The 18,167-nt window shown below is 38.5% G+C and overlaps 1 protein-coding gene across 2 annotated transcripts in view; it reads right to left on the minus strand.

Annotated features, from left to right (window-relative positions):
• The window catches only part of eml3 (EMAP like 3), a 46,812-nt gene that overhangs the window by 22,765 nt on the left and 5,880 nt on the right, over positions 1 to 18,167 (minus strand). Inside the window, exons 2-6 of one of the 2 annotated variants that reach the window (XM_014988083.2) lie at positions 5,927 to 6,103; positions 5,669 to 5,777; positions 4,723 to 5,199; positions 1,432 to 1,542; positions 1,214 to 1,242 (exon numbers count right to left, since the gene is read on the minus strand). In XM_014988083.2, coding sequence (XP_014843569.1) covers positions 1,214 to 1,242; positions 1,432 to 1,542; positions 4,723 to 5,199; positions 5,669 to 5,777; positions 5,927 to 6,103 — 903 coding nt within the window. The remainder of the gene's footprint in view (positions 1 to 1,213; positions 1,243 to 1,431; positions 1,543 to 4,722; positions 5,200 to 5,668; positions 5,778 to 5,926; positions 6,104 to 18,167) is intronic. The other variant, XM_014988084.2, reaches the window with a different exon arrangement.

Here is an 18,167-nt window from a genome sequence, read left to right on the forward strand (position 1 = left end):
TGCAGGCTGTTCAGAGGGAGAGGCTGGATGGAGGGGGATCTCTCTGAGTTCGACAGTCTGTACTGAGAAAGATGTAGCTTTTCTCATGGGTCTTCTGAGAGACAGCAGGATCTGGACCGAACTGTGGTGAGTCGTGACAGGCAGGCAGCCAGGTGCCTGATTTAAAATATTACTGACTTTTCAGTTTTCGGTGGGCCCACCAATCAGAATGAGTGATGAACAGCTATTTACTTTAACTGAGACCTAAGAATTTTTATTTGCGTTTGGGACTGTTCAATATGTTTTGGTTTAAATTCAACTGAGAGTTTAAAAAAAAAAGAAAAAAAAAGAAATGAAAGTCTGTTTCTGGTGTCTAAATTTGTTCATCGGACAATATTCTATTTTAGGGTAATAACCTCTCTTATTTCTAACTTTCCAGCCAAACATATAATCTCTGGGGATTATTGTTAGTTTTTTTTCGTCCTATGTATATCCTACAAAATTTGTATGCGAGATTTGATTTTGAAGTTTATTAAATAAATACCTTAACTACAAAGTCTCATTGGCTCAGGTAGAATTAAGTTGAGCTAAAATATATGTAGATATGTAAATATGTAAACAGATCAATGTACAATGTACATAGTCTACAACTTTCTACAACTAAGTAGTAGAAAAACAAAAAATATATTATGAAGGAAAATAATTCAGAGCAAAAATATAGAGCAAGCATTTAGAGGCTGCTTTCCAATCAATCAACAATCTGAACTTGGCTTGAATTTACTAAGATAATACATGTTTATCAATTTGTCAGTAATATTTCTCATTGTGGAATGAAGGACTTTAAATGATTGGATAAGGACTTTATGACCACTCAGATTAATATGTAGCAACGGCTGCTTGTTGAAGATCATTGCTGACGTCTTTCCTACTTGGCATTGTGACAAAGCACACCTGTATGTGCCACAGCTGCCAATTGCCAACCCTCCTGCTTTAATGGAGGTGGTCCCACCTGCTGATGATCAATTCATTCACTAGCAGCACCAGGTTGCTACTGAAGCAGCAAAGGTGTACTTAGTTTTTAGACATGTTTTTATTTTGGCTCTGGTTTGTGTTTTCTTTTTCAACATGAGGTTAGATTAGATTTAGGACCAAATCATGTTTATGTCTTGGCATCTATAAACCAATGAACAGAAACAGGGAGTACTTTGGTAACAAAAATGTTCCACAGCCTTACCTGCACTGGCTATCAGCTCCTTCGCCCGGCTGTGGAGAGAGAACACACCCAGGTGACACACATGAAACCACTTCATGAGAACATGGTGTGGCTCTGTCAGCATCTTCTTATAGAGTCTTATGTTAAATTTACACAATCAGCATCCCAACCAACTGTCTGTTGCAGAGGACATGTGAGGAAAGAGTGAGCAGAGTCAGCTGTAAGTGATGGCGGCGTACCTCTCCAGGCTGGGGGAGCGGGTCAGCAGGTTGGCAGAAGACGCAGCCTTCTTGTCCAGACGCTTCCTTTGCCTCTCTGGGTTCGCCAGCTTCTCGCTGTTTCTACGAACCCTACAGCGGCACAGTGCAAACAATGAGCCTTCAAATGAAAACACTTGCACTGTAATTCCTCAGACAGGATTAGGATTTTCCCCAATGGAGGCATGCAAGGTGCTGCCGGCATGATTACAGCCATGCTAAGACAGAAACAGGAACAGCTGTTGTAATTTGATGTAATTTAATCAGGTTTCATAAAAGCTTGTTACAAAAAGTCAGAGAGAAGACGTGATGATCAGAGTTGATCAGCATAAGATCAAGGCAAGTTTATTAAAGCAAAACAGAAAAGAATTTTGCAGCTTTTAGTTTGACAAAAGTTAACAGAAACTCTCTTGCTTCAACAGTCCAGGTCATGTCATCTGAAAAACGTCCTTACTGAGTGAACCATGTGCTCTTCATTTTCAGATTTCAGGTGAGAATGAGGAATGATTTGATGCTGGTTCTGCTCTCGCTGTTGAACCGCTGCTACGCTACAGGTAGTAATATTTCACAGACGGTATCGGTGATCGGCCCTCATGGGTGATCGGAATCGGAATCCGAAGGAAAAAACCTGAACGGCACATCTCTAATATATATATATATATATATATATATATATATATATATATATATATATATTTTTTTTTTTTTTTTATTGGTATTGTATTATCTGTATTGTATAGTTTGCTGGAACTGGATTGTATGTGTCTGGACTTCAATCTGAACCTCCGTGCTTTCGATTAAAAGGTATATATGCATAGAATTGTTTAAAATTACATATGATTTAACTAGATGGCTTAGTAATAACAATTTACCAAACCTTGCCAGTCTTGGGAGACAAGAAACTCAATGTTTAATGGAAATCAGTGGCAGTTTTTGATATGAGCTCTAAGGGTGGTGTCCCAGGGCGGCATAAGAAAGGATGGGGGTGCCCAAAAACTACAAAATAATAATCTCTTATCTGTCTTTTGTGCCCTGAACATGTTTGCTACTAAGAAGTGAGTGCTTGTTCCACTAAACAATGAAGTTGTTAAACTGATCAGTTAAACCAAAAGAATTAAAGAAAAACATAATTGATATTTGCAGCTGCATTCTGTTTATAGTGGAAGGATGGCCAGTTCCTCTGCTTCTCAAAAATGTCTCTCAAAATATGAACTCAACTACAAGAACAAACTGAAATAAGTAACCATTTGGTCTGTAAGTCAATCATACATCCTTCAATACCAATAGTTACATTTCGTCAAGTAACGGGACTTCTAGTCTCCATAACAAACATATTCATATAAAAAGAGCAAAAACTATATTTACCACAGTTCACTTCCTGATGATTAGCTGATGTACCAAAAAAAAAACCACACCATGAAGAACTAACAAAAGATCCATTTACTGCTTCATGGTAGCCTGGATAAAGGAAGTGAAACTCTCTTGGCAATAAACCTTCTTTCTAAATACTTATGGAAACCTTTAGTCATCTCACAATGAACCATATGTTTAAAAAAAATCTAAAATAACTTTACAGAATTGTGGTTCTGTCTTAATCTTAACTCAAGTTAGATAGAAATCATTTAAACAATTTTATGCAAAATGTCAGAAACACTACACAAAACCTCTGAGCAATAAGTTCTGGTTTCCAGGAGGCATCAACTTAAGGACAGGAAAGAACATGTTTTCATTACATCTACAATCACTTTTTTTAATTCATATTTCATGCAATGTAAAGATTTCTATAAGAGTGCAGAGAAATCTCAGAGTAAATAGCATGAACTGTATCTGAGACATCTGGGGAAAGTTGGAGGTTCAGGACAGACGACAGACTGCATAGGTAGATTTGAGATCATTACTCATGTTTCTTTGTCTCCCTTCATAACAGTTTCATGTTCATTTCAGGAATTTTATTGTTTTGAAATGAATATACATGTATGTTGATTGATTAAATGTTAATATTGGTACTATATGTAATTAGGTTCTAAAGTGTTTCAAAAAAAGCATCAGATTTTTTCTGATTATACTTTTTGAAAAATGTGGATTTGATTTCAGCGTCCTCCTGTCACATGTTGAAGTGCCCGTGAGCAACACCCCATAGGTCTACGTGTCTGCCTACCGGAATATGATTACTTGAATGTGACTGATTGAAAGTACTTTGGGTGGTCAGTATGGTGAGAAAAGTGTGACATAAATTCAGACTATTAACCATTAACTGAAAGATTGTGACATTAATTCAAAAAGGTGAAGCTTGAAGAGCTCTAGCTCAGCGTAGTTTTGTTGTGTCAGTGGAACAGTTGCATTGCCAACAGCAAATGTTGTATATGGTGAACTTATTTTAGTGGGAAGATGAAAAGGCCGAGTTCAAGTTGGAAACCACTCGGCATTCAAGGCATTGATCAGAGGTAGATCAAGGGCCACCAGAGAGATCCTGAATGTATGAAACCCATTACATAGGAAACCCTCTTCCAAGCCACAAAAAGCATTGGGGACAAAAAGGAAAGTCATGCATACACAAGAACTGGTCCCAGTAAACAAAAGCAGCTGTGCTTCACCACTATGTTGTTTACAGACCACTGGAAAGGCAGTTGTTCAAAAGAGTCGGAAGAGAAGAACCAAAGTATTCATCCCAGAATTTGAGGACAGTGGTGAGTGATTCAGTGATTAGATTACTTCTGCAAAACCCAGTTGAATAGCAGCTCTTTGTTATTGTCTTTACCTAATCCTTTATATGGCAGTTTTTTCATGAACAGTTCCTTTAGTGCTGCCTGTCTGGACAGATGCCCTTTGAAAGGTTACAGCTATTAAGGTTTACACACAGCCTAACCTGTTCAGTGTAAGCATGTGTGTATTGCTAGCCTCACCATACACCTTTCTGTGGTCTCACGTTGACCTGACCTCACATCACATCTTCCACTTGCTGCAGTGTAGTTGAACTAATTATGAACATGTCGCTCAGCCGGATAAAATGCTCCACTCAGGCTCCATGTTTTCCCAACAACTTAATCAAATACATGGGCAAAATTCCTTTGGGATTATTTTAGAAAACAGACCCTCACCACCCCCAAGCCCCTTGGTGTTTTCTGATTCTGATAGTTAAAGGTTTGACCTGTGGCAGCACAACTGGGGTTTGCAGAATCCAACTCAGACAATATCGAAGTTGATTGAGTCTTAAAAAGCCATGCAAGATTAATTTGGTTATGCAGAAAGCAGCAGTGAGGCTGGCTCACGCACAGTGTCCTTTCTCCTTCCTGGATGGGGGACAGGGGTCCAGATCGCAGGCTGAGGTTTTGGTCTGAGCCGAGAGAGGCCGGGGCAGAACCCGGTTCATCAGGAGAGCAGCTTCTATCCAGGCATTCTTCCCTCTGAAGGGATCTCACCGTTGTTGGCTGAATAGGCTCCTCCACTGACGAAGCCCAACTCGTTTCTTTTTCTTGGTCCCCTCTGACTTCTTCATCCACCTGGTCCTCCTCTTCCTCGTCCTCCATGCCAGGGACACGATGGAGTTTGCCTCGTGTCCCATCGTGCACGAGCTCCGTTGGAGGAAGGCCATCTTCAAGATGGAGGCTCTGAACGTGTCTCGATAGCACGGACATGGTGGGCTCTGTCTGAGTTGCCTTATCCAGTGATGGCAGTCTGCCTTGCTGCTCTGCAGATATTCCGCTTCCTATGTAGCCGTTAGCATTGCTCACAATGCTCTCTGACTGTTGGCTGGAGAAGGTACAGAAGTTGGGAACCACACAGGCCAGTCATACAGCAAGACAAACATATGAACACAACCAACGTTCAACAGACCAGCGTCACTTAGAACAAGCCTGTAACATGTTAGAAACAATACAACATTCCTGTTATTACCATTGCCTCAGGAAATCCTATCAACCTGGACTTGTACGTCACTTTTCTGTTGCAAACCTACAAAATTTGCAAATGATGCCTTATATCTTTGTATTGAAGCACTTTGTTATTCATTTCATCTTTTTTAGTAGGAGTCCCTCAGCATGCAGCATCTAGGTCCCCATTTCTGAAATGTTGCCACAACTATCAGGACTATAAACTACCTAAACTGTCACTTTTTACTAACATTTAAAATTGTAGTTGGCAGAAATGAGAGGTGATCAGCAGTCATGCTAAGGTAAGTGGTGCAGCTGTGAGCCGCAGCCTGGCTCTGAGTGGGAATCACCTCGCAGCCGTGGCAGCGTGGTAAATTCCATCGTTGGCTGAACTTGATGAGAGTTTTCTGCCGCTGGTGAAACCGTCTGAGTTCAGTACCCGGGCAGCACTGGGGTTCACTGGGGGAATCAAAAGGAATAGTCCATATTTGTGAGGGCATTCACTCTTTCTGCATGCACAATTACAAGAACATGACAGTATGTTTAATCTAGCCCAGGACGGTCAGGATTTGACACAAATCCAGCTTCTGACCTGACCAAACACTGACCTGCTATCAGCTGCTGCTTCAGTAATGGGAGCAGCTGATCATGCATCCGGATCCTCCGCAGGGCGTCAGCCAGCGACGACTTCAGCAGCGTGATCTCATCCTCCTGCGCCTGCAGACGCACCTCCAAGGAGGAACTGCGGTCGGGGTAATCAGTGCTGCCGTCTGCTGACACATCATCTGCAAGTAGTCCGCAAAATATTCTTTGTGCAAAGCAATGCCTCAACTGAGAACATATCTGTTTGAAGATGCTCATTGAGGAAATACGAGCCTCGACTTTAGTTTTAATTTATTTTTTTTTTTTTCAAAATACATAAAATCCTCTGAAACCAACTGATTAATATCGGCAGTATTGCTTACGCTGAATGAAAGTACCTTTGTATATTTTAAATAATGATCCACTGATTGATGAGCTGTGAAGGAACCAAGACGAGGCAACTTTCACTGTAGGATAAATCTGAAACAACTAACTAACACACACACATTTTCTCTTCAAAATTTTTACCTCCATGATAAAGAGCATTTCAAATACACACACGTTAAACCAAGACAAGTGCCAAAAATTTAGATTTTTTTAATAGAATTATTCCGTTGCTAGCTCATAGAATAAAAGAATGAACAAGTTCTTAGTAGGGCTGCACTGATTGCAGTTTTCTGATAACAGGCTTTTTAAAAGTAAAAAGCCTGATCTGCTGATTCAGATTTTTACCAATACCATTTTTTTTGTGTGAAATATTGCTAAATATAGCAAGAAAGTCACTGAGTTGGTAGAAGTGGGGTGCCTATTGTTAAATGTGCAGACATGACCTGGGCCTATCAGTCAAAAGAGCAGAAGAGAAAATTATTGATTTTTAGACCTTAACTGAGATAGATAAGATTGGGGAATAAAATCAACTTCACATGTAAATATCAAAATGAAGGAAATCAGTTCCAATACATCATCTGGCCGATAAATCATGCACCCCTAGTTTCTATAGACGTAAAGACAATCGGAGAGAAAGAAGTCCTCCTGCAACACAAGTTTAGATAGATTTTGAGATGTGGGAAGACCATATAGACGTCTTTATTATGCGCTGATGCAAAGAATATCCGTTTTTCCTCCCAAAGCTTTCTGTGGCTCTACTGGCCTCAAATCAACAACAGCTGGATAAGAAAAAAGGCAGCAAATGGTTTGAGTCTGGGAATCAAACTGGGGAAGAAAAATTTTAACAGATTTTTCTATTTATGTAACCCAAGAACCTATTTCTTTGTTTGTTAAATGTGGATCTTATTTATCAGTTATTTATCAGATATTGGGATCACAGCTGTTTGAGTTACGTGTGTTCTTCACTCTGTACTTATCGTTACGTTGACTTTTCTCAGCTCAGAGGAATTCAAAAAAGACGTCACTGTAGAAGTTAGCCTTTCCACTTCCAAGAAAGAAGAACCAGAGGTGTTTTGTAAGAGCAGTGATGATGAAATCACCTCCAGTAATTCAGTTGAACAGAAAACGTCCTCAGAGAATCAGTTACGACATGCCAGCACTTGCATGAGGCTCACTGCTCTTTTATGCTCAGTTGACAACATAATATGTCATGGTGCAGGCAAACAGCCAGCAGCTGTCGGCAACAAGGAAACTATTGGCAACGATCAACCTGAGAATCCAACATTCCAGCAGTCTGTTTGCTTTCATGGAGATAAATCGCAATGAGCAAATTCTGTACAGCTTTCAGAAATTAAATAAAGAATAAAAGTTAAAGATACTCAAAGGAAGATATGATAAATTTCTTACCTGAAATTTCTGTCTTTTATTCTTTTTATGTTTTGTAAGATACTAATTTTCTGAGACAGCGAGTTCTGGCTTTTCCTTATCTGTAAGCCATAATTATCAAAATGGATTTTTTCTTTGGGATGTACCAGGACATAAACTAGTGGTGACCAAACGGTTGCCATGTGAAACCAAAATAGTTAGGTTGAAAGTACTTGTGCTCCCAAATATTCATGCAATTTTGAAAAGAAATTGAGTGCATATTTTTGCTCCAACCTGGTCAACAATAAACTTTACTCATTTCAATAAAATGACTAACGTAACATTTTTGTAGGAAGGAAATCTGTAAATTACTTCAAAAGATCCCAGAGGTCGTCCTGGTAAATTGGTTTCAATTTCCTTGGAATAGGAAAAGTTAAATCTATTCTCAGATAGAAGAACAGGAAATAGGGAACTTTCTTCGAGAGCGTTTGCTATATTTAGCCAGGTTTAATGAAAGGGTGTGTCCGAGTCTGCTTTGGAGAAAAAAAAAGTTATATAGTTTTGGTTCGACTTGCACAGAAATTAAGAAATTTCTAATAAATCAAGTTTATAACCTATAAATAATAATCAAAGTCTAACTACTTGTAGCGACTTGTAGAAGTAGTTAAACTATGAAACATATTTTCAGCCAACATTACTAAACAGCAGAGCCTTTAAAAATGAAAAGTTGGTTTTGCTCAGCTGCATACACACGTGTGTGTTGAAAACCAGTAGCTCCTCTGCTCAGTCACCTCATACACAGAAGCTACTGGCTGAGTTCACACACCACACCCTCTCTGTTCTTCCATCCCTGGCCTTTATACAGGGTAACCAAAAGCCACAGGCGCTTACAAAGCCATAAAACAAAGCAAGTCCTCAGTGGTGTAGACTTTGTACCTTATCATTGTACTAAAAAGGGTTTGGTGTTAAAAGACAAAACTTCCTTAGAACCTGTGATTGTGGACCAAAGAGGTACAGAGGTACTATATGGAAAGAGCAACTGCTTTAGAGAATCTAAATTAATGCAGAAATGAATCTGCAGACTGCAATCACTGGCACCGTATAATTCCTGGTTGTGGATCTTGATTGTTAGTTGTTGCTAAAGTTAGGTTTTGCAGTTCTGAAGGATTTGTGGAGAAGAGGAGAGTGGCTCTAGGTCAGAAAAACAGCTGTTGGAAAGTATAAGGCAGGGGATGGATACAAAAAAAATTCTTTAAAGCCCTGAACTTTCCCTGGAGTTCAGTTAGATTTATCATCAATAAATGGAAATAATCTGGTCAATCTGTCTTCACAAACTAGTGAGACAATGCTGAATGAACCACAAGCTTCAGCAGTTGAGATGGAGTGACTCTGCAGACAGCAACTGTTGTCCAGTTTTTAACCAGTCAAATCTTTATGGGACAGAAGCCATGAGGACTGGACTAGAGTCCAGATAGAGACTCCAAAGTCCACAAAGTTCTTTGATCTGATGAGACCAAATTGGAGCTTTTTGTCCTTCAGGCAAGACGCGAAGTGTGGTGGACACCAAACACACCATCCCCACAGGGAACCATGGTGGTGGCAGCATCATGCAGTGGGGATGCTTCTCAGCAGCAGACTCTGGAAGCATGGCAGCGTCCAGATGTCAGCCTGACTCAGCAGACTCTGTGGTGGGACGGCAGCCAAAGGAGCAGCTACTAAATACTGACATGAAGTGGGTGAATATTTATGCAATTGCTATTTTATGTCAGTTTTTTTTGTGGGTATTTTGTAGAAATCACCTTTTAAAGTCAAATGTTCTTGATCAAGCAATAAAAAGGAGAAAACAACAAAGAAAGTGAAAACATTTTATAGGCAAAACAGAAAATGTATCAGAGCTTTATTGGTGAGGCTGAACTCTCCTCACAAAACTGTCTGGATGATAAACAAAACATTCCAGTCTCACTTTATGAGGCAGATGATGAAATGTGGATGGAAAAGTTTGAGAAAAGCAAAACCACATGAGACCTCTGTGCCCCCCTCTGGCCTCCTGCTTTGCTGTTTTCAGGAGAAATAGAAGAACACACATGTCAATGTGCAGCATTAATGATCCACTACCATTTAAGAATAAACGCAATTTTCTCACAAAACCTCGACTCTGCTTCAACACTCAGACAGCGATAGATCGGCACGAACAAGAAGAGTTCATATGAACTAATCATTTTCAGCTGGTTATGTCTCCTAATCCTGATGAAGCAGAAACTTGACCTGAGCAAAGTACAGTCATGGAAGTGTGTATCGGTGTGTGTGAATGTAATGTGACGCTGTGGAGCATCTGTCCAAACCGGGACAGCTTTATGAACAAAGTGCAGCTTAGGAATCATTTCTGTAACAAAGACTGGGATCTATTTCACTTCACGTTTTGGCTGCAACCAGTTAGAGTTTTTCTACCAGTCAGTTAGAAAAAGTCTGCCAGTCACCAGTCCCTTTATGCACACCAACTTCACTTATTCATGCTGATATTCATGCTGCAAAAATGTTTCTACACAGCAAGAAAGGTGAGCAAAACAGAAAAAGAAAAAAAAGCATGTTCTCCAAAAAAAAAAAAAAAAAAAAAAAATCAAGGCAAAAAAATAAAATAAAAAGGAGCACCTCCATACCTGGACGTATCATCATGTATCATCATACTGTTGCTCTCTCTGCGTAAGAAGCCACAAACAACTTCACTTCATTAAGCCTAGGTTATGTCTTACATCAGTACAGTATGTCTCAAGTAACTGGAACCCTGTGATTAACAGAAATATTTACACTCTTTGTGTTCTCCAAACTTAATGGTTACAGGCAGAATCGTTTGATTTATTTATATTATAATTAAATCAAATATATTGATTTAATAAGAGATTAGGCCTGAGTTTCAAATTGTGGGTGAATCATATTTTTTTATTCTGGAAGTATTTTGTAAGGGGGGTCTCCTCTACAGGTGCCGGTTTTCACTTTGTGTTTAGCATCTTTGAGAAGAAAACTGAAAAAATTGAACAGTACACCAAAAAATATACAACATGTTTACAGCTTATTGAACATATGCATAAATCCAGCAAAATAGTAAACTAAAAACAGGAAGATTAATCTTAAATGAAAAAAAAAAAAAATCACTGGTCTAGTGAAGAGTTGTCTGCTTTTAAAAAGAACGAGATCTAACCGAGCCTGAACATTAACGTTAAACTCTTTCAGATGATTTTCTGTCATTACACAGCAGTAATTAGAGAAATTTGAACAAAGCAGAACAATGAGAACTGGGTAACTCTCACCAGGAAGGAATGCCAAACAGGAAGTTGGGCTTTTCCTCCAAGAGGTTGTTTAAGTTACAAACAACCCCAGTCCCATCTTTACTTATAGATGACAATACAATTAATAATTGATTCAGGAATTCCAAAACTTCTGAACACAACACTGAAGAGAAATAAACTCTCAGAGACATCGAGGATTAACTGATAAAAGTTTTTAAAGTCACTCACATAGTTTCTCCTTCAATTTCCTTTTGACTCACTGAATATTTCATGTAACTGAAAGTTTGGAGGACAACACCCACTGCTGCTGTAAAGAAACACTGAATCTGTTTTTGGCAGAGGAGTCTACTACTTAGTGGCCTGGATTTAATGGGAAAAATGAATGGCCCAGTCTGTTTTACTGGCCATGAAACTGGCAATGAGGGAGTTTCACAATCAATTTTTGGAAGGATAAATACAGTAAATTCTCAAGGTGTCTCCTAACTCGCCATACTCTCAACTTTTTTCTTAGTTTGTGCTTTTTCAGCAGCAAATAGCAAAGTCATATTTATTGTTTTTGTACAGAACTTTGGTGTAGTTTTAAACCTGTTTTTAGAGGTGCTATATAAATAAATTTGACATCAACATTGACAATGATTACAAGTCCTTTAAAGAAAGAAAAAAAAATTATTGTACACTTAGTAAAATGTAGTTATTTTTATTTAACATTATTATTCCTAAATTGCCTATTGCCTGTTTAGGTTTACACTCTGATATCCAATCAGGACTAAAAGAACTAGTATGGCAATGTAACAGTAGTTTTTCCGAAAGGCATTATGATAATTATACTTCAACCTGTTGCTTTCATATTTGGACGTTTCATTACTTTATTATCTATGTGGGACATAAAGCATACAATTCACCAGACATTTTATTCTTACTCTGGAAAGTGCAGGAGACGTTCCAGTTTTTGGAAACAGCCTCATGAAGCTGGATGTACCTCGATAATAAGAATGGATTAGTCATCAGAACCCTCTGCAGCTGCAGCCGCAGCTTCAGCTGTGGATCCAAGTTTTTGCTGCTAATGCAGATCACCACAAAAAGAGGTTTAAATATTTTCAAGGCCCCCAAAATAGTTGATTTGCTTCAAGCAAATTACAAACAGGCGAAATTAAAGATACGCTAGACTGATATTTTACATCCTGTTTCTCAAATTTCAAAGTCGTTCATGCAAATTATATTTTATACCCTTTTAAAATGCTGTTTCCTTTGTATTTGGATGTTGTTTACATACAAGTCAATGCTTATTTGCATAAAAGATCCTGGTTCTGGTAACAGTTACCTTCCCATGTGAAACACTGACTGCTTTCTTGAACCTGTACCTTGGCCAAACTACACTCTTCCCCTTCCCCTACAGCAATGGAACGATCACAGCATTACTTTTAACGATCGCTGTGTGGAGTGCTGCAATTAAAGTTGGTGTTACCACAATTTATTCAGTGGCTGCCAGAGGTTGGTTACACTGGGTCTTTAAAAACTGAAGGAATGAACAATTAAATGAGGAAGAATGTGCACAAGAAAGATGGCTGACTTCCTCTGTAATCTTTCCGATATTTTCAAACAGACTCAGAATTCCCAGAAGGTCCAACCTGATAAGCCAACAGGTGTGTCAGGTTAGCCGAGTCCCTTACAGAACACTATTTTTCCAGTGGCAACTGGAAAATCCTAAAGGTAACTTGGCTATCATTTATTTTTACACATAAAAATAAATCATTAAGATGTTAAGTTCTCTCTGTTATGGAGTACAAACTATTTCCAGAAAAGTCGTAAAGCCCTAACCACAAAGTATTTAGACATTTTATCGGTTGGATATTCATTCCAAAGCACAGCTAGGTTCTCTCTCTCTCTTCCTCTCTATCAATCACACACACGTGCACACACACACACACTAATTCAGTTACTTTTCCACTCTACACTGACAGTCTGGTTTTCTTGTTTTCAGTTTTTCATCTCTGAGCCAAGACCATGGATGACTCATCAAAGTGTGGCAACAGCTCCAGAGAAGCAGGAATCTGCTCCACATTTCAAATTCACAGCAACTGCACCACTGTTCCAGCTGACATTAAGGCTTAATAATGGCGCAGCAGAAAGTTTGGAACATTTGGAGACTGAGTCACTCTCTGTTGCATTGTCTTGCTGCAGATTTTTTGCTACACACCAGTCCGTAGAGGAATGAGCAGGAAGTGATGTATGAATGCACATGAAATGCTGTATATAAGTTTTTGTGCAGTTTTTTGGTTAAAATCTAGATGCATGAGTATTTTGATGTTGCACTGGGTTTGAGTTGTTAAACTCCAACAGGATGAAATATAGAATATGAACGACTGCCGGTAAAGCTGAACTATTCCTTCTGGTCAGAAGGAGAACTGCAGCACAGAGGTCAAAAGGGGAGCTGGAAAAGTTTTCGGTACATCATGTCAGGTATTTCTTAACAATAACTAGATTTAAGTTTATTTCAACCCAATAAAGATGAATTTATTAATTTTTAAAGTTCACCACCAAAACATTGACAGCTGAAAAGCCTGAGAACTTGTTCATCTACGATATCTTGTTTTACAGTACAGCAGAAAAAAAACATCTTTAATTTAAACATAAATTTCAATTATCTAATCCAAGAGTTTGCTTTGCATACTAAATGGGACAAGTATCTTTAGAAATAATTTTAAAATTATAGGGAATAATAAAACTGTTCTTCATCTCCCTCATAGATAACCTATCAGTGCTGCATTTTCCCAGAGGCTCTGCTGTTGTTTGATGGAGAAATAGTTTCAGATCTAAATTTTGTATAGGTGCTTTAAATAAAGCACCTATACAATGCACCTAATAAAACATGTCTACTATAAGCTTCATACTAGTAACATGGTTTGCAGATGAAAAACCTGAACTTTGAGCCTTAAAACAAGAGATTGTGTATTACTTTTGTTTTTCTGAAAGCCTGAGTGTTACTCCAGATCTTGTGGGAGGCTGGAGCTCAGACAGCTGCTGCATTGCAACACTCTGCTAAACTGTTCAAAGTTGACTCTATGAACAACAGCACAGTCTTTCTGGTCCAACTGGTTGATATACCAGTTTCAAAAAGCGTGCTTTTATCCAAACAGATCATTTCCAGCAATAAAGCTGAATCAGAAGACAGAAACTACCAGGCATATCTGGATTTCAGCCTCATTCTGCCAACACCCCACAAACAGAAAACTGCTTTCTGGACTGGCAAAAACATCACATCTAAATTATACTTCAAGTTACATCAAAGAAATGTTAAATTTTGTTCTTCCTACTAATGTTCTTGTTACCACCCATGGAGGCTGAATAATGACCTCAACCACCTAAAACACTGAAGCACTTTGTACTCTACTTTTAGGCCTCTGGTTTGCAACTGCTTCACATCCTGTACGCCCCTGCACATGAATGTGAGGCCCATCTGAGAAAAGAAACAGAGAGCAGAGGCATCTGTGAGAAACTTTCTCTTCCTCCTTCCTACACATGACTGGGTGCAGTCAGACATACACACTATTTGCTGATCGAAAGAGAGATGAATCCCCACATTTACATTGATGAAGGCTCAAATATTTACAGTGCAATACATGCTGTACAAAAGGGTTTGTTCGCTAACTCAGTAACCGTCTATCAGATTTAACTCTTTGGTTGCAGGCCTCTTTATTGCAGTTCTACGCTACCGGTCCAGCTCTACATAAACACTGTTATACACCTTAGGAATACTTTTTGGTATATATATATATATAAATATATATATAAATATTCCCATGTTTGTCTCGAAACAGTGAAACTAATGCTGAGCCTATTTTTTGACCAATTTATTCCAGTTTCCCATTCCTCCTTTGAATGACTGGTTTCAACAAATGTTCACACAGAAAAAGCTAGTTCATAAAACCATTTCTGCTAAGCATAACCTGTGTACCATCTTCACTATGAACACACTAGCATCTTAGTATTAGCACCTTAGCAGTAGAACCACAGTATTTATGTATTTCTGTTACGCACAAGCGACGTCCATAAACAGCAGCGCTGGACAGCCGAGCTGCTTCTTTTGGCTTATTTTTTGCTTCAGTGTAAGATTTAAAAAAAAAAATACAATTTGCCTGATAGCAACGTTCTACTAGTTGTGGTCTTCATTCACCACACATGAAATGAGAAAACATATTCTGCTCTGGTAACTTGGCAGGTCATGTGATTATGCTGTTTTGCTTACTTCTCTCTTTCTGACTTCTAGGCAAAGACATTTACAACTTGTTTTTCTCAAGCTAACATTCAAGTCTCTGTTGACTGAACTAAAGTTCCTACCTACACTACAACTTGAAACATAATGAGTGAGACAAAGATACCACAGATACTGAAAGTTCAACAGTTTCTTTAATGTTCCCAAACACCTTTTTAGTTTATTTGGTAATAAAATAATCAAGTAAACAAAAAAAACATGTTTTTTGGATTCTACTAAAAAGATTTTTCCCAAACAAGTCCAAAAAATGTAAATTGACTGCCTCTTTTTTAATAAGACAAAAATCTTTTTCTTTAAAGTACTTTATTCGTTTAATTAAATTATTGTATACTTAGTTTATTGTCGAGAAGGTAATATAATTTCTTTGTAACTTTGAATTGTTTAACAAATTATATATTTTTTCGCCTGCAAGTAATTCTGATGTGGCAATTTTTGGCGTATGAGACAAAAAGTATGGACACCACTGTCTTAGAAAATCTATTGCTGCTGTCCATCGTTGAATGCTATAAAGGTATTTTTCAAGAAAGAAAAACTTAGGATGACTGGTGACAGCCCCAGTGGGTTCACCCTTTTTATTCAAAAATAAATCCTAAGACAGGCAGTTGCTTCTAAGGAAGCAGTTCTCAGAATATGCTTGATCTTTTTCTCCAAAAATTATAACATCTATATTAAAATAGTAAAGGATGGTTTGCAACGCAGTACAGTAATGGTTGTTATATTCCATGAAATTCAGACTTTGTTACCAATAATATTTTCAGTTTCAATGTAAAAGACCTCTAAATGTAACACATATGATGGTGCTTACTGCACTAAATGTCAGAAGGTGTAGAAAATCTCATAAAGACGACAAAGAGAGGAGAGGCATATATGACTATGTCAACTATAACATAATGTCGGCAGCATGGCATTGTGTTACACACCTGCAATCTTCATAGCAGACAAATGTTAAGAAATCCACTTTTATTGAGGTGGTCACGTTTGGAGTTTTTTAAACTGGTCAATTGCACCTCCCAGAGTTGAGAGCTCCTAACCTCCAGAACAACACCACCCAATACACACACACACGCACGCACACGCACGCACACAGTTCATGTACACACACACTGCCCCACAGCTATTATTCCAATCCAGAGTTTTCAAACTAAACAATGAAAACTCCCAAGATTCTGAGAAACTTTATTCATGTGGCCACTTGTTTTATTGTGTTGTAATATTTAAAATGTAGGAGAGATCGCTATGCTTTGTTCTCCACATGACTTTAGAACAGGAGGTAGTGAGAATGAGAACATGTTAGCGGTCTGGTGACTGTGGGTGGGAGATTGTGGAGCCACACTGAAGCTCTCAGCATCTCAGGGTGAAACAGCTTGTAGGTCGTCCACTCAGAGTCAGCCTATGAAGAATCCGTTCTGCAAACCAATGGTTACCTCTCAGGGACAGAAACATGTAGAATCTGCCTGGTCTGCTTCTTTCATAAGAATCGTTTAAACAAGGATTAAGTGAACAAGCTGCAGAAGAAGACTGAACTAGGTCAACACATTCAAGAGCACATTTGAAGTCCAACAACCAAACGGCTGTTGAAGTGTCACAAGACACGATATGTAATCTCATCCCAGTAGCTTCTCAATGAGAGACAACTTTTTTTTTCTATTTTTGTTTGATTCTTGGTAAAAATCTAAAGAGCAACTAAAACTTAACTGTGAAATTTGAGCAAAGCTTTGTATTTTCTGAGGTTTTTTTCCTGGCTCTTGTAGCTGTTATGTGATAGTGGTAAGACAGGAAAGTGGGTTGTAAGAGAGGAGGAAGACATGCAGCAAAGATGTCTGCAGGCTGGGATTCGAACCCGTGACAGCCATGCTGAGGACTAAGGCCTCTGCATATGGTCACACGCTTTGCCCCTTAGCCACCGCTGCATCCTCGAGGAATTCAATCTTGCATGTTTTTGAAACTGGTGTTTTAAAAGAAAAATGCATAGATTTAGGAGACTGAATGAAAAATTCTGTATTAAAATGGTTTGCAAAACCCAAATCAAGTGAAATATACTAAGTACAATTACACCACCTGAGAATACCTTAGTTTCAGCCGAAAGAAAACTGAAGCATCTGCTAAATCCAAAGCTTAGTTCTGCAAAGCTTTTCACTCCATGCAGACATGATGCAGCCAGAGCAACAAAATGTTGGGTAATGTAAAGCTCCCAGAGACAGAGAGAGACTCTGTCCCAGCAGACTCCTGGAAAGCTGCACGTCTGCTCCTCTGAAAGGGACCATTACAACATTCTGGAGGAAAAGCGAAGCACTCAAATAGCTGCAATTGGCTGATGCAACTTCCTGCTGATGTCTGCACAAATCACTGGAGATTATTTTTTGCAAAAAAAACAACAAAGACGGATTCCAGATTACTTTGGTCTGAGCATTAATATTAAAATGCCTTCATAAGGGACGGAGTTGAATTTGTATTTGTAAAATAAAATGACAATAATTCAGTATGAATATTCATAGAAGGTCTCCAGACCAACAGACACTATTACAGACGCTGATCTCCTCACACAGACTCATCATGCTACATTTCTAGTGTCAGGTCTGTTTGTGTACAGCATGTTGCCTCGTACAGCAATAACAAGCTTCAAGCTTCATTCCTATTTCTGTCTAAATGTATATTTAAAATGTTACAAGGTTACAAAAAACAGAGCATTCACAAAACTGAAACCCCACCTTATTTCAATTACTTTCACTAAATCACTGAATCATGATCTAATTATGAAGTCAGAGATTTACACCTCGATAGTATTCTTTGTAGATTTCTAATTTGAAGAGCTTTGCTCTGATTGGCTGATCTCTTCACAGACTCTTCCTCTACAGGAGGCTCATTTTGCACGTTACTGACAATCAAATTACTGTATGTGACATTACCAATTTAAGTCTGTTTTTATTAGACTGGCACAATATATCAAATCACAAATGT

This window comes from Poecilia mexicana, unplaced genomic scaffold, assembly GCF_051168715.1.
Source record: "Poecilia mexicana isolate PSO_F unplaced genomic scaffold, ASM5116871v1 scaffold_18, whole genome shotgun sequence".
Lineage (NCBI taxonomy): Eukaryota > Metazoa > Chordata > Actinopteri > Cyprinodontiformes > Poeciliidae > Poecilia > Poecilia mexicana.